The 17,859-nt window shown below is 45.0% G+C and overlaps 1 protein-coding gene across 1 annotated transcript; it reads left to right on the plus strand.

The window, feature by feature from the left end:
- Positions 1 to 115: 115 nt before the first annotated feature.
- LOC116991198 (transgelin-like) lies at positions 116 to 17,059 on the plus strand. The gene is made up of 5 exons (XM_033049584.1): positions 116 to 407; positions 10,505 to 10,703; positions 11,533 to 11,707; positions 14,677 to 14,779; positions 15,712 to 17,059. Exons 2-5 carry the CDS (start codon positions 10,524 to 10,526, stop codon positions 15,854 to 15,856), a joined length of 603 nt encoding a protein of 200 aa, XP_032905475.1. The 5' UTR covers positions 116 to 407; positions 10,505 to 10,523; the 3' UTR covers positions 15,857 to 17,059.
- Positions 17,060 to 17,859: the final 800 nt, after the last annotated feature.

A 17,859-nucleotide genomic window follows, 5' to 3' on the forward strand; every position in this document is an offset into this window, starting at 1 on the left:
AACTTGCATTGGGGGTGGGGGGGATTTTTTTGTTTACAAACCACTGCTTCAGAAAACACTTTTTTCCTAAAGGGTCTATGTTTCAGCTCTCCATAAAAGGGTTAGGACGACACTGCGCCTTCCACCGCACTGCCTGCCTGCCTGCCTGTGGACGGAGCATAGGTCTGGAATCCGGAGAATGTGTCAGTTTTAATGAACCAACCTCTCGCTTATTGACTCCCTTTGTGCCTTTCACCAAATAAGGACCCAGCCCCAACACTCACAGCCCATGTAAGGCGCTTCTTTCCTTTACTTAATAAACTGACGTCATGATGATAAGGAGATTTTTTAGGCGGGTTTGCGAGCATCGCCTTCACAGTCTGTGATCAGCGCTCAAGCCGCCAACATCTGTCTAAACCCTGCAAGAGGTAAGAAACGAAGCCAGTGCCTGCCTGTCTGCATGCTCTCGCGTCCCCCCCCTTCTCTCCAATGTAGTCCACGTCTTGCAACTAACTGAATTGAATTGAGATGATTTAACTTTTTTTCTCACAAGTTTAACCAGACAAAATGAAATCACTTTTGGGTTTTTTTTTAACACAAGTTTTAAACCTGTGTACATCGCAGAGTTAGCGTTTCTAACTTGTGTTATTGCAAAGAGTAAGTTTCTAACTTTATGCCGGTAACAAACATTGATAGAGCTGGCAGTTCCCCGCCGACCGTGTTGTGTTGTTTCTGTTACAGGGTGTGGCTGTTTGTGGTTGCAGCCAAACTTCTCTTCACCAATCTGTGAATAAATAGTTCCCTGTACATTTCACCGGTGTTTAAAAACAACCCCCACTGTTTAATTGTAAAACCCGTGATTCCAGGAGAAACCCCCCCCCAATTGTTTCAATATAATATATTGTTATGGACTTGCGGCATCGCTTTGAATGTTGACAGTGACGTTTTGTCATTCATGTTTGAGACTGAAGCTTGCTGACTTATGGTAACATACTAAAATTGCAACATAAAAACGAACTAAACGTTGAGAAATAACTCGAATCCAACCCGAGAGATTGGTGAAAAATGATCCAAAATGTTGATTATTCTTCTCGGCTGCCCGACTGGTTCCAACATTTTATTTAAATTGTTATTGGTTTTGCAATCTGGGGGTTTGGCGTGGTCATCGTCCCATCGAAACCCCCTGCGGTGGCCAGTGCCCCGGTGGACTGTGCCCCGGGTAAACAGTGGCCAGTGCCCCGGGTGGACTGTGCCCCAGTGGACTGTGCCCCGGGTAAACAGTGGCCAGTGCCCCGGTGGACAATGGCTCTCAGCAGCGGCATCGCCTGGTCTGCGGCTCCCGGGGCGGGGGGCTCTCACTAACCCCGTCCCCCAGGTTATCCGACTGCGCAGGGCCGTGTGATTGATTGTGCCAGAAACACTGCCCCTCGTTGCAACTTTCTCGCCGCGCGTACGATGCGATATTTAGTGTTTAGATGCGAGTTTTTAAAACAGCAACGTTGGTGTCCACCTGCCTCTGGTCCCGCTGATAGACTGTTTAAGAAAGAACTGCATATGTTGGAACAATTGAAGGTAGACATAAATGCTGAAGTGACTCAGTGGGTGGAGGCAGAATATTCCTTCTCTCCAGAGATGCTGCCTCGCCCGCTGAGTTTCTCCAGCACTTTGTGTCTACCGCTGATAGACTTGTCCGTGCCCCCTCTCACTTTCACACCTACTCACACTCACTCACTCACTCTCTCTCATTCATTCTCACAACTCTCTCGCACTCACAAGTTCTCCCCACCCCCCCTCATACACATTCACACTCTCTATCTTTCTCTCACACAATCTCCTCCCACTCGCCCACTTACACAACTTCCCCTGCCCACTCTCCTGGGACACTCGCGTCTTCAAGCCCAGGAACCTCGTCGGATTATTCTTTGGCACCCAGCGCCGGTCGTGTACAAAAGGCCACCTCTAGTCGCGCTGTTGGCCATCTCTCCCCCACCCACCTTGTTGCTGGCTGTGTGAAAGGGGCTGTTCCTCAGCCTGGGCGTTACAGTCTTCAGGCTCCAGCAACTTCCTGATGGTCTGAAGTCTCAAGCTCTTTCAATTAGCAATATAATAACTAATCTGTTGTGTTTTGACTAGGGAACTGGGAATGATTTAAATTTGAAATGAGATCTTTAAAAAAAACCTCAGATGGATCTTGTATATCTTGAACAACTCCAATCAAATCAATCAACCATTTTTATTCGTCACATACACATATAAGTGCAGTGAAATGAATTTGCCAACCAGCCCTTCATTGTTCTGCTACTTCCTTTCTTAGAATAAAGGGGAGGCCATTTAAGACTGAGGTGAGAAAAAACGTTTTCACCCAGAGAGTTGTGAATTTATGAAATTCCCTGCCGCAGAGGGCAGTGGATGCCAAGTCACTGGATGGATTTAGAGAGAGTTAGATAGAGCTCTAGGGGTTAGTGGAGTCAAGGGATATGGGGAGAAGGCAGGCACGGGTTATTGATAGGGGACGATCAGCCATGATCACAATGAATGGTGGTGCTGGCTCGAAGGGCTGAATGGCCTCCTCCTGCACCTATTTTCTATGTTTCCAGCAAGGCCTGTCCCACACTACCTGATTGTCCAGACAACAACAGTGGGAGGAGCAGTGCTTCTCAATGGTGTTCTCTCCAGAATTATTATTATCAATTTATCGATCATCTTTCTTCATGATGGGCAACAATTCCAAAACTAACAGAAGGAACAACATGAAGATGGGATAGGCAGCAGCAGCAGCTGGAATCCTGAGCAAAAAAAACCCCAAAGTGCTGGAAGAACTCGGCTGGTCAGGCAGCATCTGTGGAAGAGAATGGACAATTTTTCAGGTCAGGACCCTTCTTCGGGCCAGAAATGCTGCCTGTCCATCCCCCTCGACAGATGCTGCCCGATCACCTGGGTTCCTCCATCGGTTTGTTTTTCGAAGAAGGGTCTTGACCTGAAATATTGTCTATCCATTTTGCCTCCACAGATGCTGCCTGACCTGCTGAGTTTCTACAGCACTTTTTCATTCCTTCCAACATTTTGTTTTTTTACAAAAGGAAAAGCCTTTCTAAATGTCAGTATCAGTTGGAAACTTAGATGTACTGACAGAGGGTGTAATGTGGGTCGAGTGAATGATGTGGGGGGGGGGGTCAAAAAGGAGCTGAATTCTGTAAATTGAATTGTTCTTGCACAGAGCTGGTGCGGGCTTGATGGGTGGACTGGCCTTGGATTCCACGAATGCTCCATTATCAAATGTTTGATAATGTTGTAGATGGTGGTGAATTCATCATTGTAGATGCAGGGGACGATTACTGAATATGATGGGCTTGTTACTTTAGTTTAGTTTAGAGATACAGCGTGAAAACAGGCCCTTCGGCCCACCGAGTACGCACCGACCCACGATCCTCACATGTTAACACCATCCTACACACACTGGGGACAACTTTGACACTTATACCAAGCCAGTTACTCATGTTTCTTTGGCATCCTGTGTGGGAATGGCTGGGATGTTAACAGCATAGGGTGGCACACTGGTGCAGCGGTAGAGTTGCTGCCTTACAGCACCAGAGACCCAGGTTCGATCCCGACTACGGGTGCTGTCTGTACGGAGTTGGTACGCGCTCTCCCTGTGACCACGTGGGTTTTCTCCGGGTGCTCCAGTTTCCTCCCACATCCCAAAGACTTGCAGGTTAGAACGGAGATGAGGAAACACTTTTTCTCACAGAGAGTGGTGAGTCTGTGGAATTCTCTGCCTCAGAGGGCGGTGGAGGCCGGTTCTCTGGATGCTTTCAAGAGAGAGCTAGATAGGGCTCCTAAAAGTAGCGGAGTCATGGGATATGGGGAGAAGGCAGGAACGGGGTACTAATTGGGGATGATCAGCCATGATCACATTGAATGGCGGTGCTGGCTAGAAGGGCCGAATGGCCTGCTCCTGCACCTATTGTCTATTGTCTATTGTTTGGAGGCCAATTGGCTTCTGTACATTGTCCCTAGCGTGTAGGATAGTGTTAGTGAACGCAAATGATTGCTGGTCAGTATGGATTCAGTGGGCCGAAGGGCCTGTTTCCACCTTGTATCTCTCTCTAAACCCCATGAAAAGATGATTTCCTGCTCTTTAATGGGGGGGGAGAAATACACCACCACTTTAGGGAATATTGTCAAGGGGACAATTAACTCATGGGCTTTGGAAGCTTGGGAGTTTTTTAAATTAAGATTACTCTGGGCAAAATATTGTTACATTTATCATAATTGTTACATAGGCAGTTAACATTTTGGGTCTAGTGACTGAATCTGCAATTGAGCATTGACAAAGGTACACAGAAATGCTGGAGAAACTCAGCCACAGAATCAGATCTGAAATCACATATGACATTCGCTCCACACTTGAAAATCTCTCTGTACATTGTGGCTCGATTGTAATCACGTATTGTCTTTCCGTTGACTGGTCAGCACAGCGACAAAAGCTTTTCACTGGACCTCGGTACACGTGACAATAAACTAAACTAAATCCCTAATAAAAGACCCTCTGCTCATGGAACATCTTTGCCTTGCTCGAATGCACCTCTTTCAGTGACCAACCTAACACATCTGTTTATTCCCTTATTGGTGGTGGAATTATGGACTTGGATGAAGAAGAGACATGGGTCTATTCTTGCACTGTTATTAGCAAGGGGGCTACATCATTTGGAAACTTAACATAGTTTATGATGCTTTGTATCTCTGAATCGCTGATATTTTGGCAGAGTTATCCTTTATATTAGGACTTCTAGACCAGGCACGACTCTACCTCTCTGGGCAATTGGAGGTGGAGGAGGAGCCATCTTGGGGAGCGGCTGCTAACCAGCAGCCGTCCGTTTACTTCGCTTTTTAAAAAAGTTTTTAGTAAGTCCTGTGTTTCGTCCGTTGGAGAAATGGACTTTTTAATGTGGGGGGTAGGGGGCAATTTTACTTCTAAGTCCCTACCTGGTCGGTGAGGCAGCTTTTTCTCCGGGCTGCCCATCGACCCGTCCTCGTGGCCTACCAGCGGGCTTAGAGCGCCCTTTCCTGGCGGGGACCGCCCAGCACCTCGGTGGCGGCACAGCGCTGGGGCGCTGTCGTGGAGCGGAGCGGGCGATGCCTTGCCTGGGTCGCCGCGCTGGATCGACGCGCTGGAGCTCCGGTGAGCTGTGACCGCCGTGTTCGACACCTCCGGGCTGCGGGTCTGCGGAGCGGAGCGGGCGGCGCCGACTTCAACATCGGGAGCCTGGGAGCTCCAGGCCGGCGCGGCCTTGTTGGCTTCGGAAGCCGCGGTCTCCAGCTAGAAAGCGGCCGTTCCAGGTGGCCCAGCCGCTGAGAGGACTCTCCCGACGCCGGGGCAACACCACCCAGTGAGAACGACCAGGAACATCGGGCCTCCGTAGAGGCAATTGCGGTGGCCTCAATAGGCCTGACATTGGGTGAACTTGGGGTTGGGGACTGGACATTGTGCCTTCCCCCACAGTGGTATCCATGAGTTTTTTTTTTGTCTGTAAGTAATCCTGTTAGTCTGTGTCCAAGATGGCTGCCGTGAAGGGAGAGTGGACGCTGGCGCGCTTTAGCTGCCGCTGCTCTCTCTTCACATTGTGTTTTTGATTTTTTGTTTTTGGACTGAATTCTGTTTTTAATTTGTGTTTCTGTGATGTCTTTATTATTTATTTTATTCTGATTATATGTTTTTATTCCTGTTAATCTCTGTAAGGTGTCCTTGAGATGTCTGAAAGGCGCCCAAAAATAAAATTTATTATTATTATTATTAATTGTTAGATTTTCCCAAAGGCAGCTGTTGATGCTGGAAATCCAAAATAAATGAGTAAAGTTCAGCTTGCCGCATCTATGGAGAGAGCTGGCTGGCAAGCGAGTCACTGACTGGCCATTGCAACTTGTGGCAATGTTTCTAGATGTAAATCTCTTTATTTCCTTGTCTTCGCCCCAATTTAGTTGTCATTTAGCAAGTGCAGCATGTGGACGTGGACTTTGAGTCCACGTTTTAATGTGCCGTGTTTGTGCGTGTAATGTGGCTGTTGATCCATCATGGGCTTTTGCTACCTCAGTGGGCATTCCTTGCCCGATGAATAGGCAGGCACGTCCTGCAGATAGACACAAAAAGCTGGAGTAATTCAGCGGATCAGGCCGCATCTTTGGAGAAAAGGAATAGGTGACATTTCGGGTCGAGACCCTGCTGAAGTCAGAAGAAACGTCAACCCAGAATGTCACATATTCCTTTTCCCCAGAGATGCTGCCAGACCCACTGAGTTACTCCAGTTTTAAAAAAAATCTATCTTCAGTGTGAACCAGCATCTGCAGTTCCTTCCTACACAATAATATCTAGCAGCCTGCAACGGTGCCTCACTTTGTGTTGGTGCCATTTTGAATGAGTGCAAAGCAGAGACTGCCCACATAATGGGGCTCGGCCCATTTCATTCCCTTCCCTTTAAGATATAGAGCTGGCTACTTGAGTTGTTTCAATGTAATCAGTAGACCATTTATAGAATTGTGGTGATGAAAAAGAATGTCTCAATTCTGAACAGCTAACTATACTGGGCCGTGGACTTGGAAGTCAAGGCCTTTGGATGGTGAGAACAATGGAACAAGTGCCATTAATGTACAGGACACTTGACTTTAGAAACCCATTGTTAAATTCTACATCAAATGCCCATGCATGTGGTCTATAGAAAAATTCATGCTGATGAATGAGACGTTTTTCCTTCTTTGTCTTGTTGTTTTATTCTGTCTGAATGTGCTTCCTATTTTATGGTTGAAAGGTTCGATTGAAACAATTGGAAATTCAGTCACATCTTGGTGATGCAAAAGGGCTGGCTGATCAAAATAAATGAATACACTTCAAATGATTTCTTTATTATCAAGTGTACCAAGGTACAGTGCAATACGTTTTGAATACAGCTCGGCAAGACCCTCCATAGATAAGCACAGACTCCCTGGTTAGTACAGAACAACCCACTGAGTCTATATGCAAGATATGCAACAGCTGGCCACAAAGGCTCATTGCAGCCGTCACCTCCATTCCAGTCCACTCCTCCGACCTACATTCAATATGTGTAGGAAGGAACTGCAGACGCTGGTTTAAACCGTAAGTAGACACAAAAAGCTGGAGTAACTCAGCGGGTCAGGCTGCATCTCTGGAGAAAAGGAATAGGTGACGTTTTGGGTCGAGACCCTTCTTCAGACTTCTAACCCGCTGAGTTATTCCAACATTTTGTGTCTATCTTTGGGGTAAACCAGCATCTGCAGTTCCTTCCCACACGTACTTGTTACTTGCCGGGGACACTTGACCTCCAACCTGTGACCTCTGCCAACAGGAAGGACAAGGGCAATAGGCACATAGGCAATAAGTGCAGGAGTAGGCCATTCGGCCCTTCGAGCCAGCACTGCCATTCACTGTGATCATGGCTGATCATCCACAATCAGTACCCCATTCCTGCCTTCTCCCCATATCCCCTGACTCCGCTGTCTTTAAGAGCTCAATTAGAACACATCTTGTAGTTCCCCTCAAGGCCCCATGACATCCTGACTAAGAAGGATCTCTTTTTTTCATTGTTATTGTGTCTTAAATCCTGGAACATTTTACCATGAGGAATGCAGTTGTTGAGGGTGATAGCTGACTACCACTTGCGTTGAACATGGGGAATCAATTCTGGCTTCGGCTGTCATGCCTAGATTCTGGATAACAAATAAATAGAAAAATCACTGCACAATTCTGATCTTGTGGTCATCCACAAGAAAATGATTGGAGGATTCCAGCACCACCCCCAGGAATGAGTGGGTTAACTTATCATGAACATTTGAAGGCACTGGGCCTGTACTCGCTGGAGTTTAGAATAATGAGGGGGGACCTCATTGAAAAACGTACTGAATAGTGAAAGGCTTGGATAGAGTGGATGTGGAGAGGATGTTTCCACCAGTGGGAGAGTCTAGGACTAGAGGTCACAGCCTCAGAATTAAAGGATGTTCCTTTCGGATGGAGATGAAAAGGAATTTCTTTAGTCAGATGGTGGTGAATCTGTGGAATTATTTGCCACAGAAGGCTGTGGAGGCCAAGTCACTGGATACTTTTAAAGCAGAGATAGATAGATTCTTGATTAGTACGGGTGTCGGGGGTTATGGGAAGAAGGCAGGAGAATGGGGTTAGGAGGGAGGTAGATCAGCCATGATTGAATTGCGAAGTGGACTTGATGGGCCAAATGGCCTAATTCTGCTCCTATCACTTATGGCCTAACCAACATCAAGCAGCAATTGATTACCCAACATTACAACTCGGGGGATGTGAGTTTGTGGAGTGAGCTGGCCTTTTCAGGCATTTGTATTGACATTAGTCAGGACATTTATCAATGTCCCTCTCTGAATCTTAATGCAAATCGAGTACATTGGAATGAATATCAATGAAGGAAGTTAGTGTTATACCAACTCTGTGGTTCTGTTTCTGTGTTATGTAGATCTCCGATAGCAGGCCCTTCAGCCCACCTTGTCCATATCGTAGCAAATTGGCATACTGATCCCATTTGCTTGCATTTGGCCCATAGCCCTCTAAACCCTTCCAATGCACATATATGTCCAAATGCCTTTTGAAATGTCATAATTGAATCCAGTTGTACAGCTTCCTCTGGCAGCTCACTCCAGATATGGACTACCCTCAGAGTTATCCCTCAGGTCCCTCTTAAAGTAACACTTCTCGTGTCTTATTTCCCCATGTTTTACGTGCAAAGCATAGACAATTATTATGACCATGTTTGTTATTCGGGGTGGTTTTTCTCCATTTAAAAATTCTTCAAATCACAATTTCTGTGAAGAACTATTATTGTACAACAAGGTGACGGCACCAACCAAAATGTAGATTATTAGCTCAATTCTGACTGGGGTGTAGAGTACTGTGTAAATGTCAAATATAATACAGGGAAGATCTACTGAGAAGGCTTGGATAGAGTGGATATGGGGAGGATGTTTCCACTAGTGGGAGAGTCTAGAACTAGAGGCCACAGCCTCCGAATTAAAGGATATTCTTTTAGGAAGGAGATGAGGAGGAATTTCTTTAGAAGGCGGTGAATCTGTGAAATTCTTTGCCACAGAAGGCTGTGGAGGCCAAGTCAGTTGATATATTTAAGGCAGAGAGAGATAGATCCTTGATTAGTACGGATGTCAGAGGTTATGGGGAGAAGACAGGAGAATGGGTTTGGAAGGGAATGATCGATAAGCCATGATTGAATGATGGAGTAGACTTGGTGGGCCGAATGGCCTAATTATACTTCTATCTCTTATGATCTTGTCAGGAGGTTATTTTTACTGATGGAAAAATCATTAAACGGCTCGTATTCAAACGTTCCTCATATTGAAACGTTTTTGAGGAAGTGGTGTGTTCTGTTCACCCTTCCAAGCATCTCGCCTTCCATCTTCCAGTTCGAACACATTCCTTATATATCATGAAGTCACTACTTAAAATATTAGGATTGATGCAGTTTTAAAATTTTAAACTTGAAAACACTCCACTGATTTTGTGGTAAGTTACTTGTGAGGCTGGCTGGTTCCAGCATCGTGACCCTCCATGGCTGCCTTGGCCACAGCAACAGAGCTAACTTATCTGGTGACATAAGGAACTGCAGATGCTGGAGGAACTGGGCGAGTCAGGCAGCACCTGAGGAGGGAAATGCACAAGCAATGTTACGGGTCGGGACCCTTCTTCAGACTATTTGGATCAAGGGGGGATAGTTGGAAGGGCAAGATCAGTTTTGTCACTTCTTTGTGTATATTGTGTTTTTTTTCTCCGGGTACATAACATTTACTGCAGCTACCTTTTTTAAGGTGACATTTCTAAACTAAAATGAATTGGCTGGGACCCTGAGCAAAATAAATGACACATAACGCTGCTCTGGTTACAAATTAATTTGGATGCTTTCTTGTATTTGTAATCTTCATTAAACTTTCGTTTTTTATATAGAGCTACCGTGCGGTAACAGGCCCTTCGGCCTACCGAGTCCGTGCTGACCAGTGATCCCCGCACACTAACACTATCCTACACACACTAGGGACAATTTACAAATTTATCAAATCAATTAGCCGACAAACCTGCACGTTTTTGGAGTGTGGGAGGAAACCGGGAGCACCCGGAGAAAACCCACGCAGGTCACAGGGAGATGGTACAAGCTCTGTACAGGCAGCGCCCGTAGTCAGGATGGAACACGGGTCTCTGGCGCAGTGAGTCTGCAATTCTATCGCTGCACCACCAGTTTGAGCAAAGTTTGTCTGATTTGTGAACTGCCAAAGACATTGTTATTGGGTACCTTTCCCCATGACAAAATATAGCTTTGTCTTTTTGCCACGCGTACCGAGGTACAGTGAAAAGTTATTTGTTGCGTGCTAACCAGTCAGTGGAAAGACTATACATGATTACAGTTGAGCTGTCCGCAGCGTACCGATACCTTGTACCTCAGTTAATCCCGGCTCACCACTATTCTGATCTCTGTTTCTGTTGCAGACTTTCCCAAACAGTAAATATGTCCAACTCTGGACCCGTTTATGGATTCAGCCGGGCTGTCCAAAGCAAGATCGAGAAGAAGTATGAACCCGAATTGGAGGAACGGCTGGTGGAATGGATTATTGCCCAGTTAGGCGCAGATGTCTGTCGCCCTGAGGCCGGGAGAACAGGGTTCCAGGTTTGGCTTAAGGATGGCACTGTGAGTATTCTGTTGCATGTAACTGGGGGTTACAGATCTGTAATGCTTTGGCCCATATTTGACATAGTGTGTGATGTTAAATTTAGCATTAATCACCACCCAGGGCAATAAATGATTGACTGACCATTCGCCGAATGAAATGAGGTATCTCAAACTTTAAAGGACCCCGTGCTCTTCAACATGTGGAGTCTGTTTTGACTATTTTACTGTTGTAATGTTCTTTGTACAAACCATGTTCTCAGGGTATCTAAACCTAAATTTTAGTAGTTACTTAAGTTATGATGTCGGATGGAAGCTGCATACCCAAATCTCGTTGCACTTATGTGCAATGACAATAAAAGATATTATTATTATCATTATTACAAAGAACTGCAGATGCTGGTTTCCAAAAAAAATGACACAAAGTTTTAGATTAGATTAGATTTGTTTATTGTCATTCAGACCTTTCGGTCTGAACGAAATTTCGTTTCCCTGCAGTCTTACATATAATTAAAAAATGACAAAAACACACACACAAATTTAACATAGAACAAATAGGGAAGAGACAGAGACTTTAAGATTTTGCCTTCCACCACAGTGAGGAGGTGTTTGGTGAACTCACTGTGGTGGAAGGCAAAATCTTAAAGTCTCTGTCTCTTCCCTCTTTGTTCTCCCTCTGCGTGCTGGAGTAACTCAGCAGGATCGAACCTGGGACCCTGGGGCTGTAAGGCAGCGACTCTACCACTGTGCCGCCAATGCTGCCCTGTTGATCCAACATGCAAGGGCACTGGTATGTCCCATCAATATTTGTGATTTGTCGTGACATCATCTGAATGTTTGCCTTCTGCAGGTCCTGAGCCAACTGATCAACAGCCTCCACCTTGCAGACAAGAAACCCATCAAGAAGGTTCAGACATCCGACAAAGCCTTCAAACAAATGGAACAAATCTCACAATTCCTGATCGCCGCTGAAAAGTATGGTGTCAACAAAATGGACATCTTCCAAACTGTGGACCTCTGGGAAGGTGAATGCAAGCGGAGCACTCTTTTTATTCGTACCAGTCTGCATGTTTCTCCGTTAACTTGATATTTGTATTATGTACATGGATAGACAGGACAGATTTAGAGGGATGTGGGCCAAACGCCGGCAGGTGGGAGTAGTGTAGATGGGACATGTTGGCCCATGTAGGCAAGTTGGGCTGAAGGGTCTGGTTCCACGCTGCAAGACTCTGACCCTATGACTCCATGTGTACAAAGGAACTGCTGATGCTGGATTATACCGAAGATAGACGCAAAATGCAGGAGTAACTCAGTGGGTCAGGCAGCATCTCTGGAGAAAAGGAACTGGTGACGTTTCGGGTCGGAACTCTTCTTCAGACTGAAAGATATCTTTCTTTATCTTCAAAGATATATATCTTTCAGTCTGACGACTAATTCCGACCCAAAAGACCACCTATGATTTTTCTCTGGAAATGCTGCCTGATCCGCTGGGTTACTCCTGCATTATCTGCCTATCTTTGATATTTTCATTGTTTTTATTTGATCTGTGCATGGGCCATTGGAGTATTGACTGAAACCAAAGGCATTCAGCTATTTGGAGAATATGGATGGGTGACGTTTCGGGTTGGGACGCTTCTTCAGACTGATTGGGACTAATCGAGGCCTGATTTCTCCTGGTCTTTTCTTGCTTCTAGTTGCTCCATCCGCCTCTCCACCACAATCAATCTGGCGAACGGTCCCGAGCCAAAACGTCACCTATGCATTTTATCCCGAGATGCTGCCTGGCCTGCTGAATTACTCCACCACTTTGTGTCTATCTTTGGAAGTAAACCAGTATCTGCAGTTCATTTTGATCACATTTTATTTCATTCAATTATTTTCAGCGCACACATGATCTATTTTGTGTATGGGCTGTGGATATCACTGACCAGGTCAGCATTTGCTGCCAGTCCTAAACTGCTCCAAGTTAGGTGACGTCCTTAAACCGTGGGTTTGGTGTTAAATCCAGGCCACACACGGATGTGGATTTGCTGGAGGACATGGAGTGTTTTTTTTTTTAAGAATGGCTAAGTGGTTCTGTATTTATGCGAGCATTTTAATTCCTAATTTCATTTGCTTGGATTAAAATTCCCCACAGCTCAGAAAATGATTTTTTGATAGTTCTAGTGGTCTTATTTAACGTGATAAACACTCACAAGGCTGCCATTAGTTGCATTAGCAACTATTAAAATTCAATCCATCTACCCATTTTAGATGATGAGCTTCTACTTTTACTTTGGGAAGTCAAGGCTTGTAGATAGACACACAATGGTGGAATAACGGGTGAGATTTCGGGTTGAGCCACTTCTTCAGACTGAGAGTCCGGGGACATAGAGATATTACAATAGACAATAGGTGCAGGAGTAGGCCATTCGGCCCTTCGAGCCAGCACCTCCATTCAATGTGATCATGGCTGATCATCCCCAATCAGTACCCCGTTCCCGCCTTCTCCCTGACTCCGCTATCTTTAAGAGCCCTATCTAGCTCTCTCTCGAAAGCATCCAGAGAACCGGCCTCCACTGCCCTCTGAGGCAGAGAATTCCACAGACTCAGCACTCTCTGTGAGAAAAAGTGTTTCCTTGTCACCATTCTAAATGGCTTACTCCTTATTCTTAAACTGTGGCCCCTGGTTCTGGACTCCCCCAACATCGGGAACATGTTTCCTGCCTCTAGTGTGTCCAAGCCCTTAACCCTTCAGACTGAGAGTCCGGGGACATAGAAATATGGATGGGTAGGGTGTGATCAAAGGGGATAAAGTTCAGGGAAAATGTCGAATGGATCATTGTTAGCTGAGGGGAAGTTGACAACGAGGCATACAATCAGTTTAATTTAATGAGGAGAGTAGAAATAGGATCGGGGGGAGAGAGGGGATCGCGGCTTGTAGCTGTTTTTAAGTGTGAAGTTGAGATCTAGCATGAGCACAATGTGATTGGGTGGGTAGATGGATTTGAATTTTAATATATTTACTAATGCAACTAATGGCAGCCTTGTGAGTGTTTACCACATTAAATAAGACCACTAGAACTATCAAGAAAATCATTTTCTGAGCTGTGTGATACCTTTGTTCAGATGTTTAAACAAAAATTGCATCTCTGTAGAATTTGAGCCACGTAAAGCTCAATTAGGGCTCCCTTGTAACTGGTGGTTGCAATTAGCAGGGACTTGGCATGATAATTAGCAATTGTGGAGAAGAGTTTGCTATGGTTTTTTTTAGTGGAGCAAGTTTCAGCTTCTAACTAGCACGAAAGATCTACAGATGCGTTTCCTAGACTGGGATGAACAGAACTTCAAGTATGAACAAGACCTTGGTATTCGCCAAAGATCCTATAGCGGAGCAAGATAGTCCACTCGACGAAAAAGACATAGTACGGTCATGGGCAGATTCATGGGTAATTTTTGGCCCCATTTCCGTAACCGGCTTCAGTCTCCGCACCAAAGATCCCGTAGCGGAGCAAAGATAACTAGTGCGGAGACGGGAGCCGGTTACAGAAACATCCTCGTAAAAATCAAAGTTATTTGGTAAAAATCTTCTCCTCATTTTCAGAATTTTAATTTATTAACACAAACTGTTCCCCCGCAACGTTGATTACACTGCGAGTCGGGTCAGGTGCGGTTACAGAAATGGATGGAAAAAAAGGCCCACGTTCCGTTCCGTTGCGTACTACACGTCAGCCCATTGCATTTAGCAGGAGTGGTCTATCTTGCTCCGCTATAGGATCTTTGGTATTCACGGCCCGATTTCCATCTGAACTCTGGGAGATTTTAAGAGGTTTGTTGTGTTCTTTCAGTCTCCTAAGGAGTTGCCCATCAGGGCAGCAGCAGCCTGGTGGGGAAGCCCATTCAAAGCCTCTGCATGGGATGTGCCTAGTTTGCTGTCAAATATCTGTGGATCTCAGAGGTATATTTACCCCAATGTTAGAATGAAGGGACTTACACATTTTCCATTCCATTGCAGCTAAGGACATGGCTGCTGTTCAAAGAACACTGATGGCATTGGGAAGTATTGCAGTAACAAAGAATGATGGATTTTACCATGGTGATCCAAACTGGTTTCACAAGTAAGAGAATTAACCCATTTGGCTAATTAATGCAGAATAAATACTTTGTTTAGTTTTGAGATACAGCGTGGAAACAGGCCCTTTGGCCCACAGCCCACGCTGACCAGCGATCACCCCGTACACTAGTTCTATCCTACACACTAGGGACAATTTGCAGAAGCCAATTAACCTAACTGAAGAAGGGTCGCGGCCTGAAACGTCAACCATCCATGTTCTCCAGAGATGCTACTTGACCTTTCATATCGCAACATTAATTGTAGTTTGAAATGTTCTAACAAGTTCCACTGCAACCATTACCTCGAGGTGTGAAGATGTTCTTCAGAGATGCTGCCTGATCTGCTGAGTTGATCCAGCACTTTGTGCCTTTTTCGTAGACCAGCGTCTGCAGTTCCTTGTCTCCATCTGTGTCCCTGACTGTTTTAAAACAAATTTTCAGAACAATTGCACTAGAATTGTGTCGAGGGTGGCACAGTTGCTGCCATACAGCACCAGAGACCCGGGTTTGATCCTGACTTTGGGTGCTGTCTGTATGGAGTTTGTGCATTTTCCCCATGACCACAATTTGTTTTCCCTGGGTGCTCCGGTTTCCCCCCCCCCAAAGATATACAGGTTTGTAGGTTAATCGGCTTTGGTAACAATTGTAAATTGTCGTGTGCGTGCGTGCGTGTGCGTGTGTGTCGGGATGATCGCAGGTCAATAGACAATCGAGCCAGCACCGCCATTCAATGTGATCATGGCTGATCACTCCCAATCAGTACCCTGTTCCTGCCTTCTCCCCGACGCAGGCTGGCACAGACTAGGTGGGCCGAAGGGCCACTTTCCATGCTGCATCTCTAAACTAAATTGCGGGAGGTGGTTTATACATTGGCATTGTCTGGTGTGGATTCTGCATTGTCTTTAACGGCTAACGTGTAATTTCTCCTCTGCTGCAGGAAAGCACAAGAGAACAAGCGCGAATTTACAGAACAGCAAATGCGCCAGGGACAGAATATAATCGGCTTACAGATGGGGAGCAACCAAGGAGCATCACAGTCTGGAATGGCAGGCTACGGGCTTGGCCGACAGATCATCGGCTAAAAAAAAAACTGTCTCTTGAACTCTGTAAAGCATGATTTTATCATTTCAAATTCGATAGAAGTCCAATCAGCCCAAAACACTAAATACCTTCAATGAAGTAAATGGTGTGATTTAGACAGGTAGTATTTATTATTTGGCCATTTAAAAAAAAAAAGAAGTGTTTAGCCCTTTTAAAGTCTTGCAACACTTACTCCCCCCCCACCCCACCCCACCCTCTGATCAGAGCTGTAATGTGGACAATATATGTAGCATTTGCGCTGGTCCCCGGATCTATCCACTGCACATTTATTCCTATTCATTAGAAAATCACCGATGGCTGCAAGGATTGCATGACACACTGCTAGCTTGTCATTGCATGTGGAGTTGTACAGGTGTATAATAACAGCATGCTGGCAAAGCTTGGTGGTTGAATGGCTTCACCAATCTGCTATACATCGCTTTAAATTTTAAACTTTCGCCGTCACTTGTCCTATTGTCGGGCTGGTCTTAAAAAATGGCCTCTTTATATAAAATATTGTACGGAGGTAGTTTGAAACGACTAAAATTGTCGTTTTTTTGTTTTGCTTTGAAAGGCATCTTTTTTTTTTGCAAGAATTAGCACGTTAATTTTGATCACTGAACGTTTTGTTAAATGGCTAAAGGAATTGAAATGGAACAACCCAACTAACATTCCAATGACTTTTTTTAACAAAGAAAACTAAATTCTTTTCGCTGCTCACATTGTCTTCTGTTGGGCAAGTTCCCCTCGAATTGTGCAACCGTTTCTCTCTCCCTCGCACGCACACGCACACACCCGCACACATGCTATAGGTGACTCTGTTTACTTATTAGTATACTAGGTTGCTAAACAAACTCTTGAAGTACACATCAAAAGTAATGTGCACTACTTTGACCAAAATAAATCACTTGTCTTAGTTTTTGGAACTGAAGTGTTACAAACTGTCCCTGTCTTATGGTTAATAAACAGCTGAAGTTGTGCGGTTAATAACAGCAGGTTATTTATGGGGAAGAATCTTCTGTGCTCAAAATTGCCTTTAAAAAAAACAACCCACACCATCCAAATATCCCTGCTGAAAATCAACTTTTTTTGTTTAAATGTTGTACATTAATTTTGTTTTAAATTTGTCCTTCGCCCTATATTTGTACATTGTTTTGCTCTTGTCAACTGAAACAGTACCAACCTGAATAAATTTTTAAGATGGAGAGAAGTGGTGTGTGTTTATTGAATGCTGTGAATTAGTTAGTTGCTGCATAAGTAAGTAAGTAAGTTTGTTGGCCAAGTATTCACATACAAGGAATTTGCCTTGGTGCTCCGCCCACAAGTAACAACATGACATACAGTGACAGTTACGAATGACTCAGAAAACACTAAACATTAATAATAATAATAATAAGACATTAATGATAAAAAAAACACCATTGATCAAGCATGTGAACCAACAAAATACCAGATCAAAGGGAGGCTACAGATTTTTGGCTGTTGAGTAGAGCAACTACTCGTGGATAAAAACAGTTTTAATGTCTGGCTGTGGCAGCTTTGACAATCCGGAGTCACCTTCCAGAGGGAAGTGATTCAAAGAGTTTGTGGTCAGGGGGGGAGACAAAAGCTCTTGATTGCCAGACTAAAAGCACACACAACCCTCCACCGAGTCCGAGGGCGAAGAAAGGAATTGAAGAGGTCGGGTATAAAGGAGCGGGTTTGTGTTCATTCCTTCTGTCACTGGAGGTGCTGAGTGAATGCCAGCCATCCTATCTACATGAAGTAAAGGATGTCGTACTGGGCTCCTTTTTACACTATTGAATGGCATTGAATGACACTGCATGCATTTCCTTGTCCAAACATTTCACAGGTAAATTATTGCAGCTCAGACTGAAATAGCACGGTGGCACAGTGGCGCAGCGGTAGAGTTGCTGCCTTGCAGCGCCAGAGTCCCGGGTTCAATCCTGACTACGGGTGCCTGTCTGCATGGAGTTCGAGATCTTTGGTTTCCTCCCACAATCCA

This window comes from Amblyraja radiata, chromosome 33 (assembly GCF_010909765.2).
Source record: "Amblyraja radiata isolate CabotCenter1 chromosome 33, sAmbRad1.1.pri, whole genome shotgun sequence".
Lineage (NCBI taxonomy): Eukaryota > Metazoa > Chordata > Chondrichthyes > Rajiformes > Rajidae > Amblyraja > Amblyraja radiata.